Below are 17,809 nucleotides of genomic sequence, written 5' to 3' on the forward strand. Positions count from 1 at the left end.
AAGGACCTTTACACTTATTTTGTAGTTAAGAGATATGGATTTGTTCTCAATACCCATCTATATATAGTTCTTTTTTCTTTTTTTTTTGTTGTTGATTTATTTAGTTTTTTTCTCTTTTTTTTCTTAATTTGCATTATAATTTTTTTACAATCATTGTTTCTTTGAATTTATTGACATTTTTGCTTTTATTGTCAATTTGTATGTGAATTGTCACTAAATAAAGCATTAAAAAAAAAAAAAAAAATGAAGTGTCCAACGTTCCACACTTTATTTTTTCGGTTAAGTGCATCATCCGGGTATTTAAACTTTTTCTTTTCGGAATTTTCAGTGTGAACGCACTACTCACACTATTTATACTACAAAACGTCACAGAATAGTGCATAAGTACGCGATTTGGGACGCACCTATAAACAGAGAGAAGTCGCTCGCACGCAGTTCTGTTTATTAACCGCTAGAGCGCCAAAAGTGCAGCTTTAAGTAACAAAAATGTTTTTTGTTTTTTCAGCATTTCTCATCAACCTAAATAAACCAAAGCTGAAATAAAAATAAAACTAGAAACATTTAAAAAAATAAAATAAAAATGACAAAAACAAACTTTAAAATGGAAAATATATTTTTTTTTTTTTAAACTTAAAAACTGTAAATATTGTACAATTATACAAAAACACACTCTGCCATCTACAAAATCATATAACAATATTTTTTAATAAACTTAAATCAATCTAGACCTACTTGCCAATGTTTTGCAAAACGTGGCTGATGAATTTAACAAAAGTCAGGAAGAGTGAAAAGAAATGCAACAGCTATCATTGTGTGTGCATTACCATTTATTACAGTTCAAGGAGCTGGGTCCAAAAGAAGTTTGTAGCAAAGGAAGCAAATTCCTGTACAGATAAACCCTTTAAGTCACTGGAAAAACTCTTACATCCAACAACTGGGGTTAATAGTAATAACAAGTGATGACGAACCTTTAGGATCCAAAAAATGTTGGAGAACAGAACAAAAAACATGATGTACTGGCATTTTTATGACGATCATGTTACAACACAGCATCACATTCTTTGATTTGATCCTGGGTTTGAGCTCCGATTCAGATTTTAGTCCAATTTTAGTCACACCGTGTACATATGAGATTTCTATGCAAACCAACAAAATTCTAATACAGAGTCAATCACCATCTGATGCTCCACTGGCATGTGTCCATCAATTTACACCAACATCTATTGTATTTTCTACAAGACAGTCTAGAGCTTGTTAATTTGATTATTTAAAATGTATTGTATTCCTCCAACCATATAAAATAAACTGACTGAATGGTAAACTGCATGTCTACAGCCAATGTTTTGTCATTCTACTGAGTGTAAATGGAAAAAATGGAAATACTGGTGTTACTTAACATTCTTCACAAACATGAAATGGATCCCCTTCCTCAATGTTTTCCCTTACCATGAGAACCACTAAAATGCATCCGTGAGGACAACAAAAACACAATGGGAAGCAATTTCTTTATATATCCAAATTTGTTAACTTTGGGGTGGTAAAACTGTGTGCTCTTTCAGCTTGGTATGTATGTGCAGACATACAAATTCAAAATCAAAATGTTTCAAAAGTCTAAACTTTATTATGTTTCAATTTAGAACCATGAGCCTTTCAGACAGTGGCTCGATAAAGAGGATAAAGGGAGGAAAACAATTTGGGTACTGTCATCTTTTATTTCTCCTTCTCTCTCTTCAGTTCACTTCCAGCTTGGTGAAACATTTAAACTGCAGGGCAAGCTTGGCTCACTGAGAAAACTCAAACACGGCCACTCTGCTTCTCTCTCATCCAGGCCTGGATACGCGCCTTCAGCTCTGGGACTGTGGAGAGAGGGAAAAGTATGGAGTCAGCGTTACACAGTCTAACAATTATAAAAAAAAAAAATAAATTTAAAAAAAAGACAAGTCACAAAGTGCATTTGGCAGCAGCGCTGAAAGTAGCAGCTCGTGTAGTCTTTGTAAAGCTGTGTGTGGTGGGTACCTGGTTCCAGCATGCTCTCGGTGAGAGGCTGTCTGTTGAAGGGGTCAGTGGGAGAGTTCAGGAGGTGTCGCAGAATGATGGCTCGATCCATGATGTTGCCAGAAGGAAGTTGCACGGGATCAGTCATGAGAGTGTCCATCAGCGGGTCTGTTTGGATAGGATGTCAATGTTAATTGCTCCAATCAACTATTACATTTGTAGCTACACTTCAATTTTTTTTAAGAAATTAACACTTTTTACTTGCAAGGATGCATGTGATCATTGCCATCACATGAATAAGTTACATTTTAAAATATATTCAAATAAAAAACAGCTCATTTAAAATAGAATAATATTCCATAATATTACTGTTTTTACTTTCTTTTAATCAAATAAATGCAGCTTTGGTGAGCATAAGAGACTTCTTTCAAAAACAAAAAAACGTCTCAAACCCCAAACTTGAGCAGTAGTGTATGACTAAAAATATGATGTAAAACAACTTGATGACTCTCACCTTTAAACTCATCTGGGGCATCGTTGTAATCCATCTCAGACTGAGAATTGCGGGCTACTATCTCCTCTACCTTTTCCAACAGAAGTTTGAATTTCTCAATAGCAATGGTGGATTTTATGCCCGCTTTCCTCATTTTTGAAATGACCTCCTCAAACAGCTCCCTGCTGTATGACCGCTAAAAGTGAAAGAGAAAAAAAAAGTTATCCACATATTTTTCTTGCAATACAGTTAAGCACCAAACTACATTTGCTGTCTAGCCACCGAAGATCACGGTGAGCAGATACAGACCTGGTCATCTGCAATGGCTTTAGCAAACCGTGCACAGTCCAGCTGCAGATAAATGTCAGTGAGTTGATCCAGGAGCTTCTTTGGCTCAAAACCATATTTTTCTGGGTTTTCCACCTTCAAGTCTCGACATTTAGGCCCACATAGCTGCTGCAGGTTATAATTCAACATGGCAGCCAGACGAGGACCCAGTTCCTGTTCAATACAACAGAATATACATGAGTCATCATAAGACATTTTATAATTTTTGTGCATTTTCAACAGAACCTACAAATATAGTATTTGCTCTATTAGTGTCATTAAAAGTGCCCTTTCTCACATCTCCTCTGAATAAACTCAATGTTCTAACCCTGGCAGTAGCTCAATTTTCCCTGAAGACTATAAATACCTGCAGAGAGCAGAGCGCAGGAGATTCATTTACTGCAAGCAGCAGATTACAGTGCTCATGCTTTTTTCCTAATAACCAAAGCTGAATTAATTAGACTTTGTTACACTCTACCTCTTTTGTAGGTGCTTCCTAAAGTGGATCTGTTTGTTGTCTGTTGAAATGTTTTTTAAGTTATATTTCTACGACTGTCTGCTTATATAGCTTTATTAAACAGCTTCTACTCATATAACAACCTGTTAAGCTGTTCATACACTACCGCTCAAAAGCTTGGAGTCAGAAATGTGAAAGTGAAAAAAAAAAGAAAGAAAGAAAGAATTTGATACTTTTATTCAGCATTAAATAGATTTTGATTTCAATTAAATGCTGTTTTTTAAACTGTCCATTCATCAAAGAGTCCTGAAAGAAAAATGTATCACAGTTTTCCCCGAAAAATATAAAGCATTACTAATGTTTTCAGCATTGCTAATAACAAGAAATGTTTCATAACAGCATATCAGAATGATTTCTGAAGAATCATGTGACACTGAAGACTGGAGTAATGGCTGCTGAAAATGCCATTACATTAAAATAGAAAACAATATTACTGTTTTACTGCATTTTTGATCAAATAAATGCAGCCTTGGTGAGCATAAGAGACTTTTTTCAAAAAAAATCTTACCGTCCCCAAAATTTTGAATGTCATAATAATGTCATGGCGTGTTTTTACAGCATGCAGGAGTGTAACATGTTTCCATACTTACAGGCCTGAGGAAGGGCTTCTGGACCTGTTTGGTGAGGATATGGAACATATCCACTGTCTCTGTGGCTAAAGCCAGGTACGATCGTGATACTCTCTCATCCTGAGTCAGCTGGGACTGTCGGCTCTGCTGCTGCTCCTGAGGATCAAAACGTTTCACGTGAAATTAGACGTGACTGGAACTGAAAAACAAAAAGTGTCAATGCAAGTAGAAACACTGCTGTACAACCATTCCCTTTAAACCTTTAAAGTCTGTGTAAAGTAATATTACATATGTGTTCTGAGTTTGTCACACCACAGAAAAATGTGTTATTAAACACCCAGCCAAATTTGAATGATAAGAAAATAAGTTATTTATTTAAGTAAATAAAATAAGTTATCAAAATATTGAAAAAATAAGCAGTACTTTCTGCTCTCAAACGGTGGGGGCGTGTCTGCTGTCTGCATTGAAACCACACCCACTCGCGGGAAAGCTGCCACCTCTCTCAACTGTCATACAAATAATTTAAAATACGGAGACTGAGCTGTTTTGTAAATTACCGCATCCAGGTAATATGCATTTACGTGACGAAGGCATAGCAAGCTAGGAAACTGTAGGCTGAAAAATGTGTTATTAAACACCCAGCCAAATTTGAATGATAAGAAAAAACGCCAAGTAAATAAAATAAGTTATCAAAATATTGAAAAAATAAGCAGTACTTTCTGCTCTCAAACGGTGGGGGCGTGTCTGCTGTCTGCATTGAAACCACACCCACTCGCGGGAAAGCTGCCACCTCTCTCAACTGTCATACAAATAATTTAAAATACGGAGACTGAGCTGTTTTGTAAATTACCGCATCCAGGTAATATGCATTTACGTGACGAAGGCATAGCAAGCTAGGAAACTGTAGGCTGTAGTAACTAACGGTAATGACAGTAATGACGGTGTTGAACCACTGATGCTAATGCACTCTAGTTATTAGTTGTGTTCGACTTGAATCGGCGCTGCGCAGAACGATCAGTAGCTATATGTTTCCATCACCCAGTTTTTATGCGCATTTTGAAGTATCGCATCAGAAAAGAGTGATGAAAACTGACAATTTCGAAAAACAATCCCTTAATTGGCAAAATTGTTTTTACGCTCACTTGAGGTGGTTGTTGACTTGTGCGAAAAATTCCTCCATGCGCATCAAAAGTCATGTGACTTTGCGCTATGGGACGGCATAACCTGACTAAAACCAGCGGACCGATCTCGTTGCACAGCATCTGAAATGTTATGATAATTCTTAAATGCCCGTGCAAAGTCTTTTGTCAAAGTGTTTCTGTATAATTGCATCCCAGAACTTCCTAAACAGAAGGCATCCACCTCCGAAAGCAATGACTGCATTTATTGTGTTTCGTCTGCTCGCTCGAGGCGCAAGTAATTTATTATATATGAAAATTATTATATTCAGTGGCTTCTCTTACTTTTCTTAGTGATATTTAGTGGCAGACGATTTTGTTCTCTTTGACTCGTCCGATGGAAACGGTGATTATTTGCACATTTTATGCGATATTCCAATTTTGCGTACAAGTTAAATTCGCAACTTTGGATGGAAACCTGGCTAGTGTATGATATTAAAGTACCGCGAAAGCGATTCAAACACATAAGGAGCATCTGCTCTCTTATCGCGCTTGCGGTACTTTGATGCCATACACCGATTGGTCTGCGCTGCGCCGCTTCAAGCCGAACACACCTAGTGTTAGGGGAGGGGCCATGCTCCGTGGCTCCAGTGCATCATCAAGACATGATTTCAGGCCCGCCCAAAAAAATCCTGAACACAAAATTGGTGAAAAACTGTTTAACGGTCTAACTCCACATTACAGTACTACATAGTTCACAGTCTTTGTAATGTGTTTTCAGCAATACGTTTCTAACATTTATAATGTTTAGAAACAATTCTCTGAATTGCCTGTACACAGACTTTAAAAGTCACTCCCCTTCCTTTTAGCCTTAAAGCCAATGCTTTTCCCCTGGCACATTAGTGCATTATATCCATTACAATGCAGATAAAAGGGTAGGTAACTGAATTATTGGTAAAGTTGTGATATGTGCTGACCCTGGGCAGCTGGTCCCATTGCTCTTTATTCTTCATCTCCTCCTGCATCTCATGGATGCGTTTCAGAGACTCCAAACTCTCGTCCAGCAGAAAAGTTGTATCGTTAATTAGCATGTTGATGTAGCGTACAAACTGTTTACCAGAGCTGCAGAATGAATATGAGATAGAGGAAAAAGGTATGATTAATATACGTGTAAAATAAATATATAAACATTTAACAAAAATATTACACAATCAAATAAATGTAAAAAAAAAATTAGACTATAATAAAAAATGTAATTGTTATATTTATTTTAGATATTTATATACATTTTGTATTTTTCAAATTAGTGTTCAATCGTTATTGAGTCAATCGAGTTTTTCATTAGCTGTTATATTATGCTGATATATAACATGACTATTTAATTGAAATGTACACAAAATTGCTGAAATAAAATTAATACTTATTTTACACAATATTAACAAATCATTTTTTAAAATTGCAAACAAAAACAGTTTTTCATTCATTATCAAATTTCTGTCACTTAATCGGCCTGGGTGATACATCCTCAGTCTATAACTATTTCAAATTTCACTCAAAATGGTGAACTCACTTGAACTCCTCCAGGAAGGTGCCTTGGTGGTTAATGTTTTGCCATAGGCTTTTGAATATGGTGCTGATGTGGTAACGGATGGTGAACTTGTCATAGAACTCGCTTGTGGCTCCAGTGTGCTCCACATCTAAGAAAACACATCCATTTAGCATTAACAAATCAAAATGCATAGAACAGACTTTAAAAATTATATTTTAGAACCCTTTTCACCGGTGTAAAACTTCATGAGAGCTGGCACAAGCTGATTGATAGACAGTGGGTGGTTCTCCATCATCTCAAAGAATCGCTGAGTACGCGGCTGCACTGCAGGATTGGTGACAAACAGCACCTCCACCAGCTTGGCGATCAAGTATGGGTTCTTTATGTAATTCTGACTGCAAATGAAGACCACCAGAAAGTTCACAATGTCTTCAGTGCACGGCTCATAGAGAACCTGTGGAAAGTACCTGAGAAACAAACATTTTACTAAATTTGGATTCTAACAATATAAATGTGCAGATTTCAGCAATCTCATACACTTACTGCACAATAAAAAGCAAGAACTCGGCCACATCTTCAATGTAAAACTCTGGCAGTGCTGCAAAACTTTTGGGGATTTCTGGGTTCAGAGGCAGGGTTACGCTGTAAGGTTCGCAACTTTGGATGGAAACCTGGCTAGTGTATGATATTAAAGTACCGCGAAAGCGATTCAAACACATAAGGAGCATCTGCTCTCTTATCGCGCTTGCGGTACTTTGATGCCATACACCGATTGGTCTGCGCTGCGCCGCTTCAAGCCGAACACACCTAGTGTTAGGGGAGGGGCCATGCTCCGTGGCTCCAGTGCATCATCAAGACATGATTTCAGGCCCGCCCAAAAAAATCCTGAACACAAAATTGGTGAAAAACTGTTTAACGGTCTAACTCCACATTACAGTACTACATAGTTCACAGTCTTTGTAATGTGTTTTCAGCAATATTTTTCTAACATTTATAATGTTTAGAAACAATTCTCTGAATTGCCTTTACACAGACTTTAAAAGTCACTCCCCTTCCTTTTAGCCTTAAAGCCAATGCTTTTCCCCTGGCACATTAGTGCATTATATCCATTACAATGCAGATAAAAGGGTAGGTAACTGAATTATTGGTAAAGTTGTGATATGTGCTGACCCTGGGCAGCTGGTCCCATTGCTCTTTATTCTTCATCTCCTCCTGCATCTCATGGATGCGTTTCAGAGACTCCAAACTCTCGTCCAGCAGAAAAGTTGTATCGTTAATTAGCATGTTGATGTAGCGTACAAACTGTTTACCAGAGCTGCAGAATGAATATGAGATAGAGGAAAAAGGTATGATTAATATACGTGTAAAATAAATATATAAACATTTAACAAAAATATTACACAATCAAATAAATGTAAAAAAAAAATTAGACTATAATAAAAAATGTAATTGTTATATTTATTTTAGATATTTATATACATTTTGTATTTTTCAAATTAGTGTTCAATCGTTATTGAGTCAATCGAGTTTTTCATTAGCTGTTATATTATGCTGATATATAACATGACTATTTAATTGAAATGTACACAAAATTGCTGAAATAAAATTAATACTTATTTTACACAATATTAACAAATCATTTTTTAAAATTGCAAACAAAAACAGTTTTTCATTCATTATCAAATTTCTGTCACTTAATCGGCCTGGGTGATACATCCTCAGTCTATAACTATTTCAAATTTCACTCAAAATGGTGAACTCACTTGAACTCCTCCAGGAAGGTGCCTTGGTGGTTAATGTTTTGCCATAGGCTTTTGAATATGGTGCTGATGTGGTAACGGATGGTGAACTTGTCATAGAACTCGCTTGTGGCTCCAGTGTGCTCCACATCTAAGAAAACACATCCATTTAGCATTAACAAATCAAAATGCATAGAACAGACTTTAAAAATTATATTTTAGAACCCTTTTCACCGGTGTAAAACTTCATGAGAGCTGGCACAAGCTGATTGATAGACAGTGGGTGGTTCTCCATCATCTCAAAGAATCGCTGAGTACGCGGCTGCACTGCAGGATTGGTGACAAACAGCACCTCCACCAGCTTGGCGATCAAGTATGGGTTCTTTATGTAATTCTGACTGCAAATGAAGACCACCAGAAAGTTCACAATGTCTTCAGTGCACGGCTCATAGAGAACCTGTGGAAAGTACCTGAGAAACAAACATTTTACTAAATTTGGATTCTAACAATATAAATGTGCAGATTTCAGCAATCTCATACACTTACTGCACAATAAAAAGCAAGAACTCGGCCACATCTTCAATGTAAAACTCTGGCAGTGCTGCAAAACTTTTGGGGATTTCTGGGTTCAGAGGCAGGGTTACGCTGTAAGGTGATAAAAGACAGGAAATCAGAACAGAACAACGTCTTGACTACAATTTGGCTAAAAGAATGTAAGGGGCATCTGAAGAGATGTTAAGTGAACTGACCCTGGGTAGGCAGGTTCCACCATACGCAAGATGAGCTGGATGACCATACTGAAGAACTGCAGACATCTGCGCAGCAGGTTCTCATCCAGCAGCCCTGCGTCTGCGCAGGCTTTAGAGCGCACCAGTTTCTGTCAACACAGACATTTACTTACTATTTATTAAATAAATATATTCTAATATATATTCTATATATACACAAAGCATGTATTTATAACAGTAAATACAACAGTAAGAATAACAGAAGATTATAACAGTAAATGTTCATTACCATTCAAACGTTTGAGGTCAGAAAGATTTTTTAAATGTTTTTGAAAGAAGTCTCTTATGCTGACCAAGGCTGAATTTATTTGATCAAAAAATATAGTAAAAAACAAAACTTGAAATATTTTGAAATATAACCATTGTAATAATTTGATTTCTATTTCAATGTATTTTAAAATGTAATTTATTCATGTGATGGCAAAGATTAATTTTTAGCAGCCATTACTCCAACTGACATGATCCTTCAGAAATCATTCTTATATGCCGATTTGGTGCTCAAGGAACATTTATTATTATTATTATTATTATTATGTTGTTGTTGAAAAAAAGTTGTGCTGCATAATATTTTTGTGGAAACTATGATACATTTTCCCCAGGATTCTTTGATGAATAGAAAGTTCAAAGGAACACCATCTATTTGAAAAAGAGATGATCTTGTAAATGTCTTTACAATCACTTTTGATCAATTTACTGCAACCCTGCTGAAAAAAAATATTAATTTCTTTCAAAAGCAAATCTGACTGAGCCCAAACATTTGAACGAGTATAAGTAAATGCATTTTTCAGTACTTTAACGTGGCTAATAGAGCCTCTCTGTGCACAGGGCAAAGATCTGACTGATAATTAGGGATGCACCGATACCGATATCGGGCCCGATACTGCGCTCCTGTACTGGTACTCGTAAAAATGCCCTGATACCAAAAGCCGATACCAAACAGCGTGTGAATAGAGCTGTGTCCAGAAAAAGAAACACTGAAAACAGAACAACAGAGAGTAGAATGGAGTTATTAGAGATTAAGTATGTCTATGAAGTACATGTAAGTAATTAATATAATGTTAAACTTTCAATATCCACGCCTGTATAGCGGATGTGCACGAGCTGGTAAGCAGAGCGCGCTGAATGGATTGAGCGCGCGGCTGCACAGATGCGAGCTGATAAGCAGAGCGCGCTGAATGGATTGAGCGCGCGGCTGCACAGATGCGCGAGCTTGTCGAGTGAATATCTCACAGACATCACTGGAAAGTTTGTAGTTCGGTCGGATATGTTAAAAGCAAGTAAGTTAAACAATGCACAAGTTACTAAAGTTATCTGACGGTAAGGAGAGAGAGAGAGAGAGAGAGAGAGAGAGAGCGAGAGATTCCGAGAGCGCGCACTTCTGTTGCATGCGACAGCATGGGAGGATGGACAGATGATGTGCGTGTAGCGTTAAGAAGAAGCACTCTGTAGGGAACTTGGGCTCTGAGAACTTGGACGAGTCTTCATCTGTGGAGAAATGGGAGGAACGGGAAATGGGTTGTCCCGAGTCAAACTGAGCATCTAAAGCGATTTGTCTGTCTCAGAACAGAGCCCACACTCACGCAGCTCAGTGAGCCAGCTCTTCAGGTCCTCCATCGTGGCATTGAGCCGGGTCTCTTCCGTGCTGACATTCAGCCGACACTTAGGGTGGAAGATGTAGAGAGCATCCACTGTTTCCAGCTTGATCTTCATACTGAGTTGCTGCAGCACCCACAGGAAGTTCAGCATGAAGCCGTCTGTGGACACCAGCTTATCATCGGTCTAAAGAAGGAACGGAGGAAAAAATAATCGTAAGGTATTTTAACAGTATTTTTAATTTGCCAATTTTGTCCTGCCGGTTTACATTCACTAAGAAATTGTCAACTTTAATACCTCGATAAGATGGCATTTTAAAAGCAGCACATACTTGAGCAGACATACCTGCATTTGAGCCTTCTTCACATTACGATTCACCAGAGCTGCCATGTAGCTCAGAGCTGCTTCCCTTGTCTCTCCGTTCAACAAGATGTTGTGCAGGATTTTAAACAGATCTCCCTGGACAACCAACATCAGCACACTCAGAATTACAAAATATTTTTTTTCTTTAAAGAGGTCACTAAATCTCATTTCAGCATTCTATATATTTATTTTGGATGTTCATTTATGTCAATTTATAATAATTGGAATAATTTAGTATTTTTCATCAGAAACCGATCAGAACGATTTTTTAAAGATTTTTTACAGGAGTTTTTTATGCTCATCAAGGCTGCATTTATTTGATCAAAAATACAGGAAAAAATTTAATATTGTGAAATATTATTATGTCAAATAATGTTTTTCAATTTTAATGTATATTAAAATCTAATTTATTCCTGTGATGCAAAGCTGAATTTTCAGCATCATTACTCCAGTGTAAAGTGTCACATGATCCTTCAGAAATCATTCTAATATGCTGATTTATTATCAGTGCTGGAAACTGTTGTGCTGCTTAATATTTTTAATATTTTGGAACCTGTGATACTTTTTTTCAGGGTTCTTTGATGAATAAAAAGTTAAAAAGAAGAGCATTTATTTAAAATAGAAATCTTTTCTAACAATATACACTACAATTCAAAAGTTTGGGGTCAGTAAATTTTTATTCTTTCTTTTTTTTGAAAGAAATTAAAACTTTTATTCAGCAAGGATGTAATAAAACTAATTTAAAAATTCAAAACTATATTAACCTTGCTATACACACACACAGTGATATATATGTTTTTTTATCATTTGAAAATGCTGTGATTTATATTCCTAAGCAACTTATATAATGCAATTAACATCAAACACGCAGAATATGCACAAAGCTCACACATTTGGATTTTAGCTGAATGAGAGAGGTAGGTAAGCCCAAGTTTATCTGCATAAACATTTATTTTCAACAATTACACTCAATTTTGAGTGCAATTTTGACCCGGTGCAACTCATGCAACTCTTTTTCCAGAAAATACAGTATATATTATAATATATTTTGATTACAATATTCGGTAACACTTTACTTGAAGGGGTGTGCATAAGACTGACATGACACCTTCATAATCATGACATGACACATGTCATGAATATGAAGGAGGTTTTATGCATGTTTATGACAACTGTCATTAAGTGTCATTCGCTCAGTTATGTAATTTTTAGTCAGTCTTATGCACACCCCTTCAAGTAAAGTGTAACCCAATATTCTAAATTAATTCCAAATATTTCATTATAAATTCTGTGAAAATCTGATGACAACTGGGAAAAGGAGCTTCTTGTTCCATTAGGGAGGTCATGTTGCCCCATGCTAAATTCTTATCTAAAAGTTGCAACTTAACAATAAATGCACATTCTTAATCCTTCCCCAATCACATGAAATTATACTTTTATAATCATATAAGAAAGACCAAAAACTGAAGCAGACAGATAGCCTCCACTTGCACCCCTGCTCTATAAAAGAATATTCCCTCAATATTGGAGCAGCTCATTAAAAATCTATGAGTATGTGATATTATGGCCGCTCACCCTCGCGGACTCCAGATAATGCTGCAGTGACTGGCTGACCACACGGGTGTTCTCCATAGTGATGGCAGGGCCGGAGAAGAACTTGTCTCCCACTTTAGTCTACAGAATAGCAAAAAGGACATAAAAATAAAAAATTTTCCTCCCGTGATCATTTATCAATTGTAGCGTCTGGACCAATCAAACACACAATTTTTCATTTGATTTAACAAATCAGTTATTCATTAGATTAACAAATCGTCACAGTCCCCTCACCCAATAAACTGGATGCCAGGATGTCTGCAACGACACCTACACAATGCTTCACTTTGTATTAACCTTATTTGTTTAAAGAGTGAAATGACTTACGTCATCCTCAGCAAACACAGAAAGACTGAAGAATGCTCCGAGAAAGGAGAGGCTTTGAATTTCTCTTCCTGTCCCGGGACTGAGAGGGTCAGGACACCACAATGGCAGAGAGGTGATCTAAAAATACACGCAGACAGACAATATTAACAGTGAACTGCATAACCTGACAGACTTGAATTCGTAAGCTCCTACAAAACCTACCAAATTGCATACAGGGTGAGTCTTCCCAAACTTGATTTCACAAAGCTCAGCCAAAGCCTGGAAAACAATAAAATTTCAGTCACATACACAAAACAAAAGCCTACAAAGTCTTTCACTGATTCAGAGGAGCAATATGTGTGAAACATGTCTGGAAGATCAGAGATATCTAACAGTGTTCATATAGAAATCAAGGGAGCTTGTTTGGTCCTAACATGCCAATACGGTTTTATTATGCTTTTAAATAAACAGTCTCTTACCATCAGAGGGAACTTGAAGTTGTCACTGTCAAAAGAACATTCTTTTACAGCTAAAGTGAGCCCTTGAAGAATGGGAACGAAGATCTGAAAGAAAAACAATACTGATCAAGACAAAAGTTCCACATCTTTTCTATGAACTAACTTGACTTGGCCATTTTGGAAAGACTTTCAAACAGCTGACCCCAAGGTCATTTTTAGCATTACAATTTAACAATTTGAATAAAATAACTTGAATTTATTTTCAAAAATATTTTATTTCTGTGATGGCAAAGCTGAATTTTCAGCTTTTTTTATTCCAGTATTTAGTGTCAAATCATTCCAATAATATGGTGCTCATGCAACATTTCTTTTTATTACTAATTGTAGCCACTTGATATTTTGTGGAAACCGTGATTGTTTTTTCAAGACTCTGATGAATAGAAAATTCAAAAGAACATCATTTATTTGAAATAGAAATCTTGTCAAGTAATATTTTTTTGTATTAAAAATGTATTTACTGTCACTTTTGATCAATTTAATGTATTCTTTCTTGCTGAATAAAAGTATCAATTTCTTACTGACCCCAAACTTTTGCACAGTAGTGTATCTATATTTTATCATTCAAAAACTAAAACTTTATATTCCTGTGCAATTTTTGCTTATAAAGTGTGCTTGCGCCATCTTTCTTTAAATTGAATGCTGATATTTTAATTCCTTATGTGCAATGTCTAAAGTATCCAAACTGTAACCACAAAACCTAATGTGGGATAAATAATGTGGAATAAATAATGATTTTTAAATACTGAGCCATTCTTACTAAAAACAAACAAATGAACCATAAATATGTTTAATAAATGTTTAAAGGGGTCATGAACTATAATGTTATCAAGATGTTAACATAAAAAAACTTATACAAAATTTAGCAGTAACAGGCTATTTTCTGTCCTCTTTTGACCCCCCTCATCGGAACGCTCTGTTTGAATAGGTGTGGTAGTCGGATTGTAGACTCGGAAGTAAACGCCCACTGCTATGATTGGCTAACAGTTGTGTATGTTTGACAGCTACATCCTTCACAGATGGACGCTGCTGAGATTTAGGTAAAAAATGCATAAATACTCAGTTCATATCAAACGATCTGTAATAACAGACAAAGCAATAGTGACCAGGTAATAAGAACAGTTACTCACACTCATGTGGAGCGACATGACTGTCAGATCCAATATAGTCGCCACAGCATCTTTTAGTTTGAATCTTTCTGAAAATCCTGCGTTGAACTTTGTTTGCAAACGAATCCGCAGTAAAATGAAGTGAACAAAGGACCAAGTTCTTACTGATGCGGTCTGGATCTTCATTAAAAATAAAGTTCATCCACTCTTTCCTAATGTTGGGATCAGAAGGAAGGCAGTGCAAAGACTGTGTTTCCACAGCTTGGCACTGCACAGCGTCTTATTGTCTTTGGAGCATCTTTATCGTTTGGTTGCATGTAGACCTGCGTTTTCCTTCTCTTATTATTTACACAACATGTGCGAATCAGTGGGCCGAGCTAAACAGACAGTGATGTAGAAGCAGGTGTTGATCATCTTCTGCGGAGGTGGGGTTTACCCGCTCTATTACGTTATAAAGTGGCACATTCCACAAGCTCTCGTTTTGGCAGATTGGCTTCAATATAAGCTGTTTTTAGACTTACGAGAAAGTTTTGAGATCTGAAACTTACTGGATATTTTTATAGTGCAATGGCCCTTTTATTTGTCAAAAGATCAAGGGAATTTTGATTTCTCAGTTCATGACCCCTTTAATACCACTAGGAGTTTGGTATCAATAATAAAGAACTCTTGAGCTTCAAAAGTAAACTGACGCAGCATGCAGCCTGTCTCCGTAATCTGCTGCAACTCCCACCTGTTTAAACACATCCTCCTCCTGATGAGTCATGCGCACCAACTCCTGGATGAAGCCATACGGAAGGTTCCGGCACAGCATGTAGGGAACCAGTAGGGAGGGCTGTAGAGGGGTCCTAAGAGAGAGAGAAAGGGTGCGGCAATCTCATTCAAAATGTATTACACTCATGTGCATTCAAACTGACAAACCACATCATGCAACAAACTCAAACTAGGTCTGTTTTCACAATATTGGTATGAACTGGAGCTTGATTCTGCTCTCCTTCCCCGCAGGTCTCTTTTCACAGTCTTTGTCTGCATCGTCAACACGAGTACTAGCAGCAGTTGATGTATAATGCTGTAGCCAAGCAACGAATGTGGAGGAGAAAGCTTAACACATACAGAATGAAGCTGCTTCCTGAAGCCAATTTCTGCATAGACTGGCAGCTATTAGAAAAGCTTTACACTTTAAGAGACATTAACACGGTTCACTTGCACAAACGGTGTAGGATTGCAAAATGTAATGAAGCCCATGACACATTTTTTGAAAAAAGGTGAGCACTTGAGTTTGGACAGCAACAAACTGAATTCCAAAGGTCAGAGCTCTAATGTGAAAACGCCTTCAAAAAACCTTTAGAATGCGTTGAGAAAGGTTGCTGTAACTGACCTGGGCTGTGTGAGGGTACCTTGAAGCACTAGTGCAGCATGGGAAATGCACTGGGAACGAATGTTGCTAAGCAGCTGACTGACAGCTGGCTGGCTGCACATCTGAAAAAGAAAAGCATATGAATGTTGTGTCTGAACATAGACCAAACACCCTGAACTTGAAGCTCAAGGTCAACAACTAAAAGTAAAACGGCTGAATAATGAGAAATTTTTTTTTTTCTGTCATTATAATTATATTGTTTATATTTTTACATAACAGCAAAGAACAACACAACAGAAACACCACACAATTTGGCTTTGACATACAGCCTTATTTAAATGCATTGCAAAATAAAACAATAAAATAAAATAAAAATTTAAAAGAATAAAAAAAATTTAAATAAATTTTAAGTTAGTTTACTTCATTTTTACTTAATTATTTTAAGTAACTTATCTATTTCGGACAGACGGATAATAGTGTTGAAACAGTGTGAAACTGAAACAGGCACTTCGTGAAGCAACATGCTGCAGCAAACGCTTCTGGTAGCTTAATTGATTATAAAAGGAGCAAATTACTTTTGACGCTCATGTCTAGTGTAAACAGGGTGATAAATGAGCACAACATGAAAACTCATGCCAAAGATGGAATTACCCTTGGCTTGACAAGACATGTTTTGTCTTTCACTTTCACCTGCTCAACACCACCTCTGTTCTGACCTACTGACAAATCTGATGAACCGCTAAAGTAATGAGTTATTTTCTTGCATGGCTTGTCATACTGGAACATAATTATATTGCCTGAGTTCCGAATTAATACTGTGGAAACGTGTCCATAATGTTTATCAGCAGCTACCTTTGGGGCCTTCCTCTCTTCCATTCCCACACAGTCAAAACGCTCGATGAGGTAGTTGAGCATCTCCGTCTCTTTACAGGACTCTATGGTAAAGCGGTCACTACCTGAGTCACCAGCCATCCCCCCTCCGGATGCACCCAGGCTAGAGAGAGAGAAAGAGAGAGTTATGAGAGATAAAAACTCCCTTCAATAAAGGAGGTTGTAGAGTGTAGATGAACTTTCTGGGGAAAAACCTAAACTGAGTAAATAACCAAAACCACATAGCTTTAGCCACCAAGGAAATGTCTTTCATACATAAATGTTTCCCTTTTTCTCTAACCACCAAGCTATCAAAATAATTATCTTTAGAACAGCTATGTCATCAGATATAAATGAAGGTTTATCTCCATTTCAAGCAATGGTTAGAATAAACTTTGCCCCACAACACAAGCTGTGTTTAGTGATCAGTTGCCTTGATAAATCATTTCCCGCCAATTTTACATTACTGTTCAAAGGTTTGAGGTCAGTAAGAATATTTAAAGAAATTAATTATTTTATTCTGAAGGATCATGTGACACTAAAGACGGTGGTAATGGGGTAATTCAGCTTTGCCATCACAGGAATAAAATACATTTTAAAATATATCATCTTATTAACCCCAAACTTTCCAATGGTAGTTTGTGTGTACAAAAGTCTCCAAATGGACAATTTTTGCATTTTACATTTACTATAGAAATTTCAAAATTGTATTATATTTTCATGACTTTTTTTCTGGCTGTAGAAAAAAAAAAAAAAAAAAAAAAAGATATTTCCAGGTTTTCACATGATTGTAGATATGTACAATTGTGATGTGCTCAAAATAGAAAACATTTATTTTAAATTGTAACAATATTTAACAATATTACATTACAATATTCAATATATACAAATATCAATCCGAGCAGCTGAGTCCTTAACCATCTTCAAGAAACGACTAAAAACACATCTGTTCCACCTTTATTTGACCCTCTAACTCTAACACTTTCTATTCTATTTTAATTCTACTTTATC

General features: G+C 36.6%; 1 protein-coding gene across 1 annotated transcript in view; it reads right to left on the reverse strand.

Annotated features, from left to right (window-relative positions):
* Positions 1 to 791: 791 nt before the first annotated feature.
* The window catches only part of LOC107718816 (ubiquitin conjugation factor E4 B-like), a 28,724-nt gene continuing 11,706 nt past the window's right edge, over positions 792 to 17,809 (reverse strand). Inside the window, exons 7-26 of the mRNA XM_016526046.1 lie at positions 16,781 to 16,922; positions 15,950 to 16,050; positions 15,305 to 15,419; positions 13,430 to 13,513; positions 13,173 to 13,229; positions 12,972 to 13,088; positions 12,627 to 12,725; positions 11,034 to 11,147; positions 10,676 to 10,874; positions 10,468 to 10,580; positions 9,057 to 9,184; positions 8,854 to 8,952; positions 8,542 to 8,777; positions 8,332 to 8,458; positions 7,739 to 7,883; positions 3,923 to 4,057; positions 2,798 to 2,989; positions 2,510 to 2,684; positions 2,017 to 2,163; positions 792 to 1,856 (exon numbers count right to left, since the gene is read on the reverse strand). Coding sequence (XP_016381532.1) covers positions 1,795 to 1,856; positions 2,017 to 2,163; positions 2,510 to 2,684; positions 2,798 to 2,989; positions 3,923 to 4,057; positions 7,739 to 7,883; positions 8,332 to 8,458; positions 8,542 to 8,777; positions 8,854 to 8,952; positions 9,057 to 9,184; positions 10,468 to 10,580; positions 10,676 to 10,874; positions 11,034 to 11,147; positions 12,627 to 12,725; positions 12,972 to 13,088; positions 13,173 to 13,229; positions 13,430 to 13,513; positions 15,305 to 15,419; positions 15,950 to 16,050; positions 16,781 to 16,922 — 2,587 coding nt within the window. The 3' untranslated portion in view covers positions 792 to 1,794. The remainder of the gene's footprint in view (positions 1,857 to 2,016; positions 2,164 to 2,509; positions 2,685 to 2,797; positions 2,990 to 3,922; positions 4,058 to 7,738; positions 7,884 to 8,331; positions 8,459 to 8,541; positions 8,778 to 8,853; positions 8,953 to 9,056; positions 9,185 to 10,467; positions 10,581 to 10,675; positions 10,875 to 11,033; positions 11,148 to 12,626; positions 12,726 to 12,971; positions 13,089 to 13,172; positions 13,230 to 13,429; positions 13,514 to 15,304; positions 15,420 to 15,949; positions 16,051 to 16,780; positions 16,923 to 17,809) is intronic.

This window comes from Sinocyclocheilus rhinocerous, unplaced genomic scaffold, assembly GCF_001515625.1.
Source record: "Sinocyclocheilus rhinocerous isolate Xijiao unplaced genomic scaffold, SAMN03320098_v1.1 scaffold2017, whole genome shotgun sequence".
Classification (NCBI taxonomy): domain Eukaryota; kingdom Metazoa; phylum Chordata; class Actinopteri; order Cypriniformes; family Cyprinidae; genus Sinocyclocheilus; species Sinocyclocheilus rhinocerous.